Source organism: Rattus rattus, chromosome 16, assembly GCF_011064425.1.
Source record: "Rattus rattus isolate New Zealand chromosome 16, Rrattus_CSIRO_v1, whole genome shotgun sequence".
In the NCBI taxonomy this organism is placed as follows: Eukaryota; Metazoa; Chordata; class Mammalia; order Rodentia; family Muridae; genus Rattus; species Rattus rattus.
In genome coordinates, this window is record NC_046169.1 from 24399196 (window position 1) to 24414829 (window position 15634).

General features: G+C 51.4%; 1 protein-coding gene across 3 annotated transcripts in view; it reads right to left on the bottom strand.

The window, feature by feature from the left end:
* Positions 1 to 1289: 1289 nt before the first annotated feature.
* Sfswap (splicing factor SWAP) overlaps positions 1290 to 15634 on the bottom strand; it is a 70396-nt gene continuing 56051 nt past the window's right edge. For 2 of the 3 annotated variants that reach the window (XM_032887155.1, XM_032887156.1), the window contains 4 exons: positions 11713 to 11838; positions 2865 to 3038; positions 2172 to 2244; positions 1290 to 1675 (listed from right to left, as the gene is read on the bottom strand). In XM_032887155.1, the coding sequence (XP_032743046.1) occupies positions 1610 to 1675; positions 2172 to 2244; positions 2865 to 3038; positions 11713 to 11838 (439 nt within the window). In that variant the 3' untranslated portion in view covers positions 1290 to 1609. Of the gene's footprint in view, positions 1676 to 2171; positions 2245 to 2864; positions 3039 to 11712; positions 11839 to 12841; positions 12995 to 15634 lie in introns of all 3 variants that reach the window. The other variant, XM_032887154.1, reaches the window with a different exon arrangement.

Genomic DNA, 15634 nt, shown 5'->3' on the forward strand with positions numbered 1-15634 from the left:
GAGAACAGACTGGCCACTTCGTTTTATTGATCATTAAAAATAAGAAATTAAAAGGAGCCCCTTTCAGCCTGGCATGGTGATACCCATCTGGCAACTTGGGATGTGGAGGCAAGAGGATCAGGGGTTCAAAGTCATCCTTGACTACATACACAGTTAGAGGCCAACACAAACGTAAAGAGAATTCTACAAACAAAACGGACAGGTGCTGACAGACACATTTAATCCCAGCTCTCGGGAGGGAAAAGCAAGATCTCTGAATTCAAGGCCAGGAGATTCTGTCAACTCCCGACAAACAAACCCCTTTCATCCGACTTCTGTAAGAGTCTAGAATCGTGAGTGTGGCAGTGTTTGTCACCCTCGGTCAGCACTTTCACTCTCTGGATTTACCCTGTACTCTGTGGTCCCTGTGGGCAGGTGGGGGATGCGTGTGCGTGTATGTGCGTGTTCGTGTGTGCACATGCGCACATGCCTGTGATGTTTTTCCTGAGGTTTGTGCTATGAACAGGGAGGCGTGGCTCCTTGGGAACCAGAGGCTCAGATCAGGCAAGCTGAGTGTCAGGAGTCCTCCGAGGACATCTGCAGCACATAGGTTTATACAAGTCACCATTTGTGGCTGCGGTCACTAGGATGGGGAGGCAGAGGTCTGGGCACTGATACAACCTGACACATCTGAGGGAAGCACAGAGCTGAGGATGGCAAGGTACCCCGGTTCCCCCGTGTATGGAATGGAGAGCCCAGCAGAGGTGGTGAGCCTGTCTTCTCTGTCGTGGGTGGCATCTCATGGACACCCATTTTCCTGTCCTGTCACCTCTGTCACCTGCCCTGCCCACACCGGCCTCTGGAGGCTCTGAGTGTCTTGAGGGGAAGCACCAGGCCCACACTGAGGACCACTGCGAGGAGGAAAGGAGCCCATTTCTGGCCGGGCACACGGCAGAACCTGCAAGAGAAGCCTGAGCACATAGAATAGTCCTGAGCAAGCCTCAGTGTCGGATGGACCGGGGCTCCGGTGTCGGCCTAGGCAAGCAGGTCTCACTTCCGGTGTCAGGACCCTGTGTGCTTAGCATGGAGTCCTGAACGGAGGGGCACACAAAGCTGCATCTTCCCGGGGCAGTCAGGAGCCTGACGTCAGGATGACCTTTGACTGGCTGGCCTGGCAGAGCCCCTCAGGGGCACAGGTGGGACATCCGAGAGCACATCCCTTCCGGCGGCACCACTGGAGGGAGGTGGGCTTTCCCCACACGCAGGCACATTAAGTGACAGACACACCAAAGGAAGGAGCTGCCCCAGGCTGCTAGCTAGAAAAGGTGTTTCCCATTTTATTTGATAATACATTTTCACAGAAACATGATATATTTACATATATACAGGTAAGAGACTGCTGGTCAAAAATCTGAAACAGAAAATGTCACCAAAAATTTACAAAAGCCACCGACTGACCCCGGGAGTCGGGCTGGAGAACCTGGATAGCCGCATGGAGGTCGGCACAGAGCTTGCAGCTCAGCCTCTGACTTCTGGACTGGGGCTGCTCTGAGCAGTAGCCCAGCACCTGTAGCCACAGCCAGGGCCACAGCCATGCTGCTCGCCAGGGGCTGGCTCCGTGGCTGCCCTCTCAGGACGCGCTGGTCTGCAGGTTTTTTGAAGCTGCGAGCATTGCTCTTACTTTGGCCATGAGATCCTGTGTGGGAGACATGAAGGAAACCTGAGCCTCCCGCTGAGCAGATTTGTGAGGGGGCCGTGGTGAGGACAGGAGGCAGAGCTTCCAGTAGCCATGCCTTCAAGTAATGTATGCAGCTGCAAACCTTTCCAGGCCACACAGGGACCAAAGTCAACCTCTTTGTCTTGTCATGAACCTCCCACATCTGTGACCCCATGTGGCCTGAGGGTATAGGCAGAGCCTAGGATGTGTCACCTGTGGAGAGAGAGACTCCACAGCATGGCCACCCCACAGGGACATGAGCTTCCTTTGGGAGGTGCGGCTCCCCAGGAAGTGACTCCTTCTCTTTCCTGCTAGGCTCTGACATAGTACTTGGCTGTGGCAGGCCAGAACCAGAGTCAATAGGTAACCAGCCCAAGATTTTGACTGGGTCAGTGCTGGTGAAACATGGGGTGAGAAGGAAAATTATCAGGAGAAAATTATAAAAAGTGGAAAGAACGAGAGCACCCCATCTTACCTGAGTTATTTTGCTCTGCACAGAGGAGACGATTGCTGAGGAGATCTGGCCATCTTTTTCCTGAGAAACCCCCCTAAATGCAGAGGGAAGAATGGAGGGTCAGACATCCCCCACAATCTGAAGAGCAGTTCCCATGCCCCGTAGAGTACAGCTTCAGGTCCCTGTGCGTACATGGTGAGCATCTGCCCCACCCAGCCACCTTCCCACCCCAGGAGCACGCATTTGTATACCCACTTCAAGTGCCTCACAAAATGAAACTAACTCACACTCTAACAGCGCCATTACGTAAATGCTTGCAAAGAAGAGGCTAAGGACGGAGGCACCCACGGTAAGGCCACTAGGATCAGAACACCCCCAGTGGCTTTTGGTTCCCATGTAAGGCTTCTGTGGATGTGGATAACACCCACATCCTGGTGGTTGGGGCTTTCTACACTCCGTCTAGGATGGGGCCTTTCAGATGCTGACCCTTGGGTGAGCTGTATTCCTCATGGAGCAGGCATGGACACTCAAGACCCCCAGACTTCAAGGCAATCCCAATAGGAATAACCTCCTGAAATCCCGTCTGTCTCAGACCTTCTGAGTCCTGCACAGCAGATGGTGGGGATGGGTGGAGGCACTCACAGTGGGTGCCGTCCAGGCCTCACTGCCCTCCCCTTGCTCCTTCCTACTGAGCCACCCAGAGGTCATGGTTACCTGGATCGTTCCTGGGAGGAACCTCTGCTCTCCACAGGAGAGATGCTGGCCGAGTGGGCTGAGTGGGCCGAGGGACGCTGTGCTGCCTGTTTACTCGGCGAAGTCGACTGCGACCGGGCCTTGGCCTTGGTGCGAGAGCGTGAGCGCCGTTTCTTCTTCTTCTCATGGGGACTTCTGAAAGGGACGTGCTCGTCAGGGCACACGCAGGGACTGACAAGAGGGCAGTGTGAACGTGTCAGGAGCCTCTCCGCACAGGGGACATATACTCTAGGATGGCTTGAACTAACTGTGAGGCTGAGGATGACCTTAAGCTCCTCACCTTCCTTCTTCTACCCCCTAAGTTCTGGGACTACAGATGCAGTCACGATTGGTTTGCGTGGCACAGGCAAACTGAATCCAGGGCATCGTGCACGCAGCTGAGCACATCCCCAGCCTCACACGCATGTAGACAGCTATAACCTTCAGTCAATTGAGCCTGTGCATCCACAGGGTGCCGGGTGTTAAAGGGCCATCCAGCAGCCAGCCTCTGCACAGGGGAAGCTTAGTCCGAGGGAAACGTCTGGCATTTAATGTACAACGAACAATCTATTTGCATTGAAAATGCCAAGATAACCACCAAAGAAAAGCCTCTAGGAAAAGTCTATACTGCTTTCTCATTCATGCCAAACGAGAGGAAATTATCAGCCAAATCCTGTAGACATGGGTCCATCTGCTGAAAATGCCTAGCTCGTTCTACCATGTACAGATGTGTGCACACATGAACACAGGGTGGGCAGACTAGGAGGACGCAGACTTGGAACCCCCAGCACACAGGACAGCATCACTGCCAGCCTGAGTCGCCTCCCACTGAGTCTGTCTTGAGATGATCTGCAAACTTATCTCTGACTCCTGGGCCCTTTCCTTTCTCCTGCGCTGCAGGACACTACCAGGCAGCCTCCCTGTACTCCTGTATTTTTTTTTTTTTTTTCCTTTTTTTCTTTTTTTCTTTTTTTTGGAGCTGGGGACCGAACCCAGGGCCTTGCGCTTGCATAGGCAAGTGCTCTACCACTGAGCTAAATCCCCAACCCCTGTACTCTTGTATCTTTCACAGTGTGTCCACTTGAGGATGGGAACACTGGTAAATCATTGCCCGCCATTTCTCTCTGTGATCACCAGGAACCTGGCTCCAGGGTATTTGGGTTTCCAGAGGAATCAGAGCCCCTTCCCAACCTGGCCCAGCCCTCTATCCTCCAGGGAGGGCCCACCAAAGCCTGTCCACACAGCCACTGATCAACAAGGCTGAATCATCTGCTACACTGGGTTGTACCGTCTCATGTTAGGCCGTGTGATTGCCCCGTATTTCTTTGGTGCCATGACACAAACTGTCCCCATACTCTCCAGTGCCCACAGGTGCTTTCAGGCTGACAAGCACCAGCAGAGGGTCAGGGAGCCCCACATGGGCACCAGACCCAGCACAGAGGCCCTTACAAGGCCAGCCGTGTCACCCCAGTGTTCCAGCCTGGCTTTCTGTGTACCACCCAGGTGAGAGCAGACTGCCAGGCCTGAGGAGCACAGCTGCCTTGGGAGCCCAGCACAGCAGCCTGTGACTGAGGTTTAGCTCCTGGAAGGCAGTGTCCCTGGGTTGGAGTTGTGGGTGGCAGCCCGGTGTCCTTTAGCGAGGAGACATGGATCTAAGTGGAAATGGTTCAGATACGGGACACATGGGAGAGCTGCTGGGCTGGGGTGTCTGTGTACACAGACAAGCTGGATTTCAGAGGGGGAAGCCCAGGATGGTCAGGACCACAAAGCTAGCCAAGCCTTTGTAGCTATATGCTGAGTAAGAGTGAACAGCTTCGGGGTTGGGGATTTAGCTCAGTGGTAGAGCGCTTGCCTAGGAAGCGCAAGGCCCTGGGTTCGGTCCCCAGCTCTGAAAAAAAGAACCAAAAAAAAAAAGAGTGAACAGCTTCCTAACCTGAACTGTGAGCTTGGTTTAGTGTGTGTGTGTGTGTGTGTGCTTGCGTGCGTGCACACTCGCATGAGAATGTGCAAATACTTAAAAAAAAAAAAAAAAAAGGTTCTGGAGAGATGGCTCAGCGGTTAAGGGCACTGACTGCTCTTCCAGAGGTCCTGAGTTCAATTCCCAGCAACCACATGGTGGCTCATAGCCATCTGTAATGGGATCTGATGCCCTCTTCTGGTGTGTCTGAAGACAGCTACAGTGAACTCATATACATTAAATAAATAGTATTTAAAAAAAAAAAGAGAAGAGTGTGTGCAAATACGAAGGTCAGAGGATGACAGTCGATAGTTTTCCCACTCTTCCACCCTTTCCTGAGTCCTGGGGATCAAACCCAGGCTGCCAGGCTTGCATAGCAAAGCGCCCTTACTTGCCGAGCCATCTCACCAGGCCGTCTAGTCTCAACAGTCTGACCGCACATGGGAAGAAGTCAAGTTTCTGCAGGAGCGAAGCAGTTTGCTCACTTCTGAAGTTGCTGAGGTGCACTTTGCAACTTGGCCCTCTGTGCTGTTGCTGAGTGGCCAATGCAACACTGCAGCTTGTTGTTCTAGAACATTCCCTCAGTATACTTTCCAGCCTATGCCATCCTTCACACTCAATCGTGACCTCCGTTCTGTAGGAACCAACCCATACCACTGTGTGTGTGGCTCTGCAGTGCTCCTGGTCTCCTGTAAAACTGCGCATGGCCACTTCACCTCTCCTTGCTTCTTGACCAAATGTTCCCAGTGCACTCTGGGGAGAGCAGCTCTGAAGTCCCGCAGGAGTACCTGTAACTTGTAAGAAACTAAGCGGTGTCTGTAACTGTGAAAACGGGTCAGCAAGCCCTCACGCGCTCACACTAAGCAAAGCGGAACCGCTGTGTGTCCCTTACTCCTGAACGCCAATGTTCAGCAACATCTGAGTGCACACTGCTAACCAATGTGTCTCTGTCATCAGTGGCTTCTGGGTCAGACCCAGGCACCATGGGTGACTTTTTCACAGGAGGATTAACCACTTGGTCTCTTACTTATCCCTGGAGGAAGGTATTTGACTTTAACGACACCGACTGTACTGCACTTTCCTCCCTTGGTGAAGTCTCTTCTGTCCTCTTGTGGGTGGCGTCCACAAGTGTGTGGAGGACACCCTCAGACTTCATTCTTCAGTCGCTATCCATTTTGGTTTTCTGTTTTCGTTTTGGAGACAGGTCCTCACTGTGAAGCCCAGGCTGGCCTCAAACTCAGAGCTCTGCCTGCCTGTGGAGTCCTAGGGGGGCTGCCTATCTGTCTCCCTGGTCCTGGTATCCAAGCACATGCCACCAGTCTGGCTTTTTATGTGCATCCTGCACACAGAGCTCAGGTCTTCCTGCTTGTGTGGCAGGGACTTTACTGACATAGCCATCTCCCCAACACAGCAGGGTTCTCGACGCCCTAAGCAGTCTCAGGGACACAGTTTTCTGGTTCTGGCTTGTGCACTTAGATGCTGATCTAAACTGAACTAACGTGTGTAGTTTGTTCTTTCTCATCCTGCTGGGGGCCTCTCTGGTCCCAATGAACTGCTCCAGTGCTGTGGTCTAACCACAGGCCCAGGCCGCAGCGTGGGCTCTGAGGGAGTTGCAGTCAGTGCTTCATCATGAAGCTTGGCTTTGTTCTTTGACTGGCATGGTCTCTGTCTGTCTGCCAGTTCCTCAGAAGGCTGGAGATGGATCTGTGCTGGGGTTGGTTGGATCCACAGAGCAGAGAGGACAGGAGCTGTGAGTAGTAGGCTTTGCTAGAGCTGAGGAGAGGCTGATTCTCAGAGTACTGTCTTGAACACGAATACGCACAGCATACGCACAGCGTCATTGCCGGCTTAGGGATTAGTCAGTATGGTTGGCGGTGAGTGGGGAGTGCGTTTCTCTCCATGGAGAAGGTGGAAGAGTGAGCAGTTCCCTGATTCCTGCAAGCTGGATTCGCAGGGAAAAACAGGCTGGAGTTGGGGCAAAGTTCTAAGATGTAAATTCCAATTCCTAAACTGGATTTTCCTAAACACAACGAGGACCAATCAAATGATGTCCTTCTCCTGTCAGTTTGGGACCCTGTCCATCTCTCAGAAAGACAGAATTTCCTTATTATCCAGGTCTGTAGGCCTTTCCTGCTTATCAACCAATCCTTCGACTATGCCCTGTGAACAACTCTAGCTGTTCCTTTACACTGCTGTCTTCTTTGCCACCATCTCCTCTCACGTTCACATCATCTCCACCATCTCCTCTCACGCTCCGCTCTCCTTGCTTCTGGCCACGCCCCTACACTGTTCCTCTTGTAGACAGTGCAGACCTCACAGAGAGCGACTTTTTTCCTAGGTGGCTCCCATACAAGAGAAAGGCCATACTTCACATCACACACTCCAAGCATGGCTGACTCTTTCCCAGTGATCGCCTCTCAGCCAGGGTGCATGGCGTGTGCTGTGACTCTCCATACTGTCACAGGTCTCTGCACACCACGCTGTGTAAGAGAATACCAAGCACCACTGTCCTGGTCAGTGTTGTGCCCCTGGGCCACTGGCCATGGCTGGGAGTCTCTGGTGTCTGCTCTGTGTGTGCACTGCTGTTTCTCTTCAAAGCACTGAACAGCCATCGTTGCATTTTTGCACACATTTTGAGCATCACATCCTGCCTCAGAGTCAGCTATCACTTTCCTGCCATGAGAACAGGGAAGTACATCTTCCTTGCCTTTTAAAATCTCCTGTAAGTGTATTTATTTTTAAAGTGTCTTTTTTTTTTTTTTTTTTTGGGGAACAAAAGTTCCACTTAGTCCAGGCTGGCTTCAAACTAGCCATGTGGCAGAGATGATCCCTTCTGCTCCTGTCACTTGCCATCTATAGGCAGGCCGTTCATGCTCGACTGAAGCAGGGTCTTGAGTCCTCTACCCACTGAGCCAGGCCCTAAACTGTCTGAGACGGGATGCAGCTCCATAGCAGAGAGCTTTGTTTAGCCATGAGGGGCCTTGGCTTTGCCCCTAGCACTGCTGGCAGCCCAGGGTCTCCGAGGCCACCTTTTTATAAACAAGCCTGGGACTGCCTGGCCTGCCCACCACCCACCCTCTGCCTTGTTTGTTTTCCTTTCCCTTCCTGAGCTGCTGTTTTCTTTGAGTGAAGTTTTTATTGTTTTATATCTTCTCAGCTTTTGTTCATTTACTTGAGAAAATATTTTTTGCTTTGTTTTTTGAGACAGGGTCTCACTATGTAGCCTGGCTGTCCTGGAACTGTGTAAGCAGGCTGGCCTCTACCTCCTGAGTGTGGGATTAGAGGCGTGTGTACTATCCCCGCTTCCTCACATCTTTTAAAAATTTCTATTTACTTATTTTGTGTGTGCACACACATACTTGTGTGTGTGTGTATGTGTGTGTGTGTGAGGACAGATTGTGGGAGTCGGTTCTCTTTTCCAACATGTGGGCTTCAGAGACCAAACTCAGGCTGGTGAGTGTGGCAGCAGGTGCCATCCCCGCCCTCTTGCTTTCCAGCTATGTTTTCCCCGGTTCTTGCAGGAACTGTAACAGACATCTTCTCATTTTGCAAGGTCCCGTTGAATGAGTAACCCTCTGCACACGGTGCGAGCCTTTCAGCCATGAACTTCAGATGCTATGCTGCATGCAGGGCTTTGCAGCCGAACTGCAATGGGAAGCAGCCACTCCTGTGGACACGTTCCTGCCTTCAGTAAGGAGCCAGCGCATCCAGGTGACTGCAGTGGGAATTCCAGACTCTAGGGAAACACGGCTCACGACGCACGCTCACGGCGTCTGTGCTTGGATGCTGCTGTGTGCGGTCATGCTTTACCAATTTTCTTGTGCTGTTTGAGCCAGTGTCTCATGAACCTGTTTAGCTATGAATAACCTGGACCTCTTGAAGCTTCTTTCTCCACCTTCCGAGTGTTCAACAGCGAGGTCACAGGTGTACACTGCTACGCCCTGTCTACCACACTGCACTCTGAAAATGTGCACCAGGCTCAGAGCCTGATTTCCAAACCTTCGCCAAAAGGCAGTGGGATGGGCTGGAGAGATGGCTCAGAGGTTAAAAGCACTGACTGCTCTTCCAGAGAACCCGGGTTCCATTCTTCACACCCATAGAGCAAATCACAACCAAGTGTAACTCCGGATCTCTTCCGGCCTTCGCAGGCACCCAGCATGCATGGGATGCACACGCATGCCAACACTCACGCACATAATAATGGGATAAAAATAAAGCAGAAAGGAAGAGCGGGGCAGGAAAGGCAGTGGGGAGTCTGCACACTGGGGTTGGAGAAGCACCAAGGCCAGACACAGAACAAGGTGACAACTGGCTTGGAGGCTCCTGGAGTCTGTCACAGTGATGAGCAAGGGAGGGGCCGGGAACAACAGAGGAGAGAGGGGACCAGAACGTAGCCATTGTTGCTGTCACTAGTGGTTGTGGCAGGGCCCACTGGAAGGTCAAGGCAGAGGCACCGTTAGCTGAGGGACATCCTAAGTTAAGGTGTCCTTCCATGCCGAGTACTGCGGTCCTGCAGGATTGCTGGCCTGTACTCTTGCAACGTAGGAAGGAAGGGCAGTGGGTGGAGCCACAGGGAAGCAGGAGGGGACAGGCAGCCTAGTGAGCTGTTGACCAAATGTGTGAGGTGCTCTCAGTATCATGTTAAGACCCGTACGTAGTTACTGGGCAGGGCAGTGGTGGCGCACGCATGTTCCCAGCACCAGGAAGGCAAAGGCAGGCAAATCTCTGAGTTTGAGGCCAGCCTGGTTTATAGAGTGAGTTTTAGTACAGCCAGGGACACACAGAAAAAACCTGTTTTGAAAAACAAAACGAAATGAAAAGAAAAACTCCCCAACACCTTAGTTAGCAGGTGGTGATCAGTCTGCAGGAAACTGGTTCCCACTGCAGTAGAGCGCAGCAGGGCACCCCTATCTGGGGGATGCCAAGTATCAGAGTGACTGAATCAGCACAGGCCTCAGCTCTATATGCTGAGATGGCAGTGTGGAGGGAGACTGAGACAGGACTAAAGGTGCCGGACGGCAAGTGGAGCAGCTCCAGGCCTGCAGTGGAGAACACGGTGGCCAGCAGCTGCACGCTCTCAGTGGCTGTGCTCCTGGGGAAGCAGCGGGGTTCAGCTGAGGCCCCCGGGGCAGTCGTTTTTTTTTTAGGCAGACGGTGCTCCAGCAGAAGAGTCAGAGGCCTCAGAAGTCCCGTGCCTAAGACCGGGATCGCTCCCTGCACTGTGGACAGCGGAGCGGCCCCTCTACCACCTTCTCCCATCATCTCCCTTTGAATGTAAAGGTTAATTTGAGGGCAAAGCAAGAATTCTTCTGTTGAGAAAGATCTTTTGCTGTAAAAATTAATTTTAGACCATGCCCTTTACATATACCAAAGGTGATGATGAACTTCAAATGTTAAACCACTTGCTTCAGGAATGAATTCTGTGTATTGCAATAGCTGGGAGGATTACGACGGCTAGAATGTGATTTATAAATGTGAACTTGTATCGAAACCTTTACTGACACTCATCAGCCTCAAAGCTCCTCTGCTGGCTTTTCAGGTTACAGAAGCGATCTCCTTTCCCCAATCAACACCTATCCTGTGACCAGCTGACAGGCTGCTTTGTGCTACTTCACCTTACTGCCTCCAGAGGCGAGGATTCTGTGGTCACCACTCTATTCATGCCCTGTAGGTAGCATGGTGGCCAAATAGCTGGGGCTCCGAAGTGCCCTGTTCACCTGTAATCCAGGGTCTGTCCTCTAAAGATTCTAGCCCTTTCTGGCTGTGTTTTCCCATGACCGGAGGAGGGCTGACCAGTCCTGTCCAATTGGGAACTAGTGCAATCCACTAGGCGACACTAGTTGATAGGAACAAAGGAAGATGTTCCAGGGCAGCACCCAAGCTGGAGCATGGCTCCTATGGAGTGGCTACCCCCCTGCCACTGGATTTCCAGCCTCTCCCAAGGCCTAAAACACTTGGTCCCTAGGTGCTGCTGCAGGATGGCCTGGTGCCTTCAAGAGGGACGTAGAGGAAGGTAGTAGGGACATGCCCTGCAGAGGGACCAGCCCTTCCTTTTTGCTGCCTGGTAACTAGACAAAGGGTTTGGCCCTAACATGTGCTCCCACAACAATTCACTGCCTCAGCACTGGCCCGAAGCAACAGGACTGATAGACTGGGACCTCCAACGCTAATCAAAATAACTCCTCATTCTCTGTAAGCGGTTTACCCCAGAAAGTGTGCTACAGGGATGGAAGGTGATCGACACAGCCAGAGGCAGGCACCACAGAGTGTAGGCAGGGTCTCCCAAAGTTAGACAAGAGCCAGAGAGAGTGTTCGAGAATGTGCGGGCAGGACAGCTGGGGTTCTCACTAGGTGGAGGAAACTATGGCTCACAGGGTAACAGGTAAACTATGGCTGGGACTTCTGCTCTACAACCATGCTGGCTGACCTCCTTGTTGTCCTTACAATGGAGATAGATACCTAGAAATGGCCCAAAGCCAGAGCCTGGACCTATTCTCTTCCCCACTCATCATCCATCACATAGCACCCAGGTCCAGTGGTCATTACTGGAGACAAAGCAGGACACTGAGATAAGATGTTTGCATTTTCCTAGTTGACTGTTCCCTGAAGACAGTGAAGAGGGCCTGGGGCAGATCCAGCAGAGACAGCAAGAGCCCTGGGCTAGTGTTAAGGAAGAACAGAGTCCAGAGAAAAGCCATGTGAGGGCTCCACAGGCATGGACACAACTGTGCTCTGGACTCACGTGATCCTGAGAGACGCTACTACTGAAGACGGGGACTGCGCCCTCCCATAATCTGCGACTGTTTCACTCAGGCGACAGACACCAAGACTTCAGAAGACCAGGTTTTCTCCCTGTGAGGCATGGTAGCCTACCTGGAACGGGTCCGTTTCCTGCTGACTCCAGGGCTGCCGCTCATCCGGTAGGCTGTGGGGACACTCCTGTCTTCCCGTCGTCTCTCTGGAGAGTGAGCTCTCCTTCTTGGGGACCGAGACCGTGACCTAGACAGACAACAAGGTGGACTATTAGCTCTGTTTAAGGCCGAGTCTAAGTAGTGTGCACCTCCCTAGCATGAGGCGAGCGAGGCCCTGTCTGAGACGCAGGCTGTGCAGATGGGCCCTGCATCCTGACACCAGCTTGGAGGCACAGCGCCTCTCCCCACCCCTGCCTGCACTACAGCAAGGCTTGGGTCTCCAGGAGGCTGTGCTCGAGCTTCCCCGCTTGCCTTGTGCTCTCTCTCTCCTGCCTGAGGCTTTCAGCTCCCCGAGGCTGCTCCTTCCCTCAGGCAGGGAAAGGTGCCTGGATACTGGCAGTCAGGAGAAACTAAAGGTTGAGAAGCCAAGACCTGCAGGCTGCACCTTGCCCTCCCTGTCACTCATCTCAGGCCGTGTGGCAGGAGGTATCAGGAACACACACTACAGACCCACTGGCATGAAGCCCAAACCCTGCACCTGCTCAGAACACGATGCCTCATGCCGGCCTGACTACTTTAAGCAAACCCCAGCTATGAATACTTGTTCTTTTTGATTCATGCCGGGACATACTCCACAAATGGCAAGACAGACCCTCGAGTCCCTCTCATCCTTGTGTGTATGGAGGTCCTTAATAAAGGGCTCCTCAATGATGGCTTGAGACTTATTTTAGTTCTCCAACCATCTGCTATTTCAGGAAAATCTGTAATAAGCAGAAATTTTGGGGGGAAAAAAAGCCCTACCAAACCCAAACTTCTCTCTTTGTTTGGTTTCCATGACAACCTACTAAAAACCAGTATTGAGAGAGCAGTTTGATTCCAAAATTTGAAAAAGTTCTTCATTGACTCATTCTAAGCAGAACAAATTCTTCCCTCCCAATAACAACGACACAGAGTTGTTGAGGAATCAAGTTCTGGCCGCATCCTGGCCCCAGTGAACCTATGCTGGTCTCTTCAGTAGGGCTGGTCTAGGTGGCGCCTCCCCAGACCTTCCCTAGGCTACAAAGACTACAGAGGTGGGGGCAGTCAGACACCTTGACGGTTTACCAGGTTTCCCCTCAAAAGAGCTCCAGGAGTCAAAGCTGCTCGAGGCCGAGGCTGCCTGATAACTCTCCTGCTGTGCTGCCGCCACTGCCGAGCTGCTGGGACAAGGCTCCACACTCAAGATCCCTGGGGAGGCTGAGGGCCTGCGGTCGGAGGCACATACTTCACACTCAGAATGAAATGTGCCGGGCTGGGTGCTACCAGAGCCGTGAGAAAGCTCCGCTCGCTCACTCAAAGCTTTAGCACCTATGGATGCTTAGCATAGAATTCTACAATAAACTCAACAATTAGGAAAAATAAGTTAGTTTAAATGCCTGCACATTGAAAACGTTGAAGTACAATACTGTTTTGCAGTGGCCATTAGTATTATGAATTCTTCAGAACACAGTGGCTGTTCCCAGTACAGTTCAACTCTTCTGGGAAGGAAGCCCTGCTCAGAACAGGGCACCAAATAGCAGCCGGTAATTCTGTAGGTTTCACTTTAATTAAGCCTTAATGCTTTTAATTCTGTTAACCAGGCTCTTAATATTGACGACAGGACAGGGCAAGAGCCAGGAATCCCAGCCTACTAGTAAATCAGTAGTGTGACGTCACCATGGGCCTTCTTAAAGAAGACAAACTGGTCTCAATTAAAAACTTCCAGGCATAGTACAACCAAGACATCCCTTTCTGAATGACCACAATGCTTTTTGCTCTTGGAAGCAGGAAATTCTTAATGATAAAACTCCAACTACTGTCTGAACACCAGTGTCTGCACCTACACAAACCATTCCACTGCTCCTCTCCCTGCTCCAGGGCTTCTCACAGCTGTGGGACTGATAGCAAGAGGTGACTCGGCAGCCAGGCTGTGGATCTAACCCAGTGGGAACTGGCTACGGATGTGAAGGTTAACTGCATTGGGTTCGTCCCATTCACAGGTCTGGCATTGTGAAGCCCAGGTATCTGAGCCTTGCCTGGCTTGGCCACAGGTTACCCTGCAGGAACACAGGAAGTTCCAACCATCCCCTTTCTTCCTTTAAAAGACAGGCTTGGGGGATTGAATTTCCTTTGCTAGTTTGTTACAGTTTATTGGGAAACAATAGTAAAGACTCATCCACCAATTTAAAACCAAACTAGAACGCCAATGTTATAGAACCTCAATGCCTGTACGAGTGCTTTGTGGCTTTTTTGTTTGTTTCTTTTGTTTTTGTTTTTTTGACAGAGTTTCTCTGGGTAGCCTTGGCTGTCCTGGAAATTGCTCTGCAGACCAGGCTGGCCTCAGAGATCTGCCTGCCTCTGCCTCCTGATGGCTGGGAATAAAGTGTGCACCACCATGCCAGCTTTCTTACCAAATGCTACATGAAACTAGCAGGGTCAAACAGAATCGCATTGCCGTGCACCCCTCCCTCATTTGAAGGGATTATGGAGTTATCCATAAAGAATATCTTTATCATACAGATCCTCTCCAATGGATCGAGACTCGAACACTGAAGGAAAGTGACTTCAGAAGTTAACAGGTAAGTGTATCTTCATGCTTCCCTGGTATAAGTCAGTTCACTAACACCCATGCCATTACACACAATTTACTTGCGTGCCTGCTGCTTCACCTCGGTAAGAGTGACAGCTGTCCACAGCACAAGAACGAGCAGGAGCCACACCAGGGATAAGATTTACCCCTGGGTGAGAGCTGACTCAAATCCTCATAACCACCACGCTTTTTGAGGTACTGAGCGTTATGAAACTAAGGATTTTTATTACGAAAAACTTGCCTTTGCAGATCCAAAGCCACCTACAGTTTGGACATATGGAGTAAGCAAAGCTTCTGTCCTACGAGCAGATCACACAGTAAACAAAAACCATACTGTCTTGCATTTTAAGTGGGACCAGAGACACTTAATATAGAGAGGATTATGCACTTCGGTTGCAGTATGCGACCACCAGAGAAGGCCAACAACTACAGCATTTTACTTTGACCACTTAGGCTGTGTGAGGCCTGGTAAGGATGTCCTACTGTAGATGTTACCATGGTAATGGGTTCCTTTACCTGAAAGGATAGTTAAAGACAAGATGATGACAGCATCGCCAGCACTTTCTTCACTATGGTTAGAATGTCAACAGCTCACAGTAGGACGGAGCCTGCTCGCCTGTTTCAGTCACAACTGCAACATTTTATTTGGTGTTTTCCTGTCTTAGCATGTATGGCAGCAGGCTGGCGCTAGACTGCTCGCTCCTGCTGAAGTCTGAGTGCGGTGATCACAGGCACAGCTACTGCACCTGCCATACCCACGGCTTTCCAACTGCTTCTATCCTGGAGCCAGAGTGCTGGCAGGGCCCGCGGTGGGCAAGCAGCTCTGCTCTCAGCTCGGGAAAACATGACCCTGTCTCATAAAGCACAGGCCTCTATTTTAGCCTCTTGCAAGAACAAGTGGATAGAGGCCTCAGGTCCGCTGTGCAGCCAAGGCCGGTGCCTTCCGGGGCCTGCATTCCAGCTCCTGGTGTTGTGTGGACAGAGGAGCTAAAAGGGGGCCACAGTGCAAATACTCTTACTCTGTAGCAAGCCTATACCTTGTCTTGGTACCTTATCTAAACTGTAAAAACCAAACACTAAAGATGGACTTGTCTCGGCCATAAAGTACCTGGGTTATTTAACCAGACAAACCAAAAGCTTCTTTTCTGATCCCACCTTGGCCACAGAAACCGATGTTTGGGGCTTTGAGAACAACCAGCCCTGACACTGTAAAACATTTTCACTGAAGGTTAAATTAAGACTGGTAGCCTACCGTAAGAGAAGAAATAATGGTCAG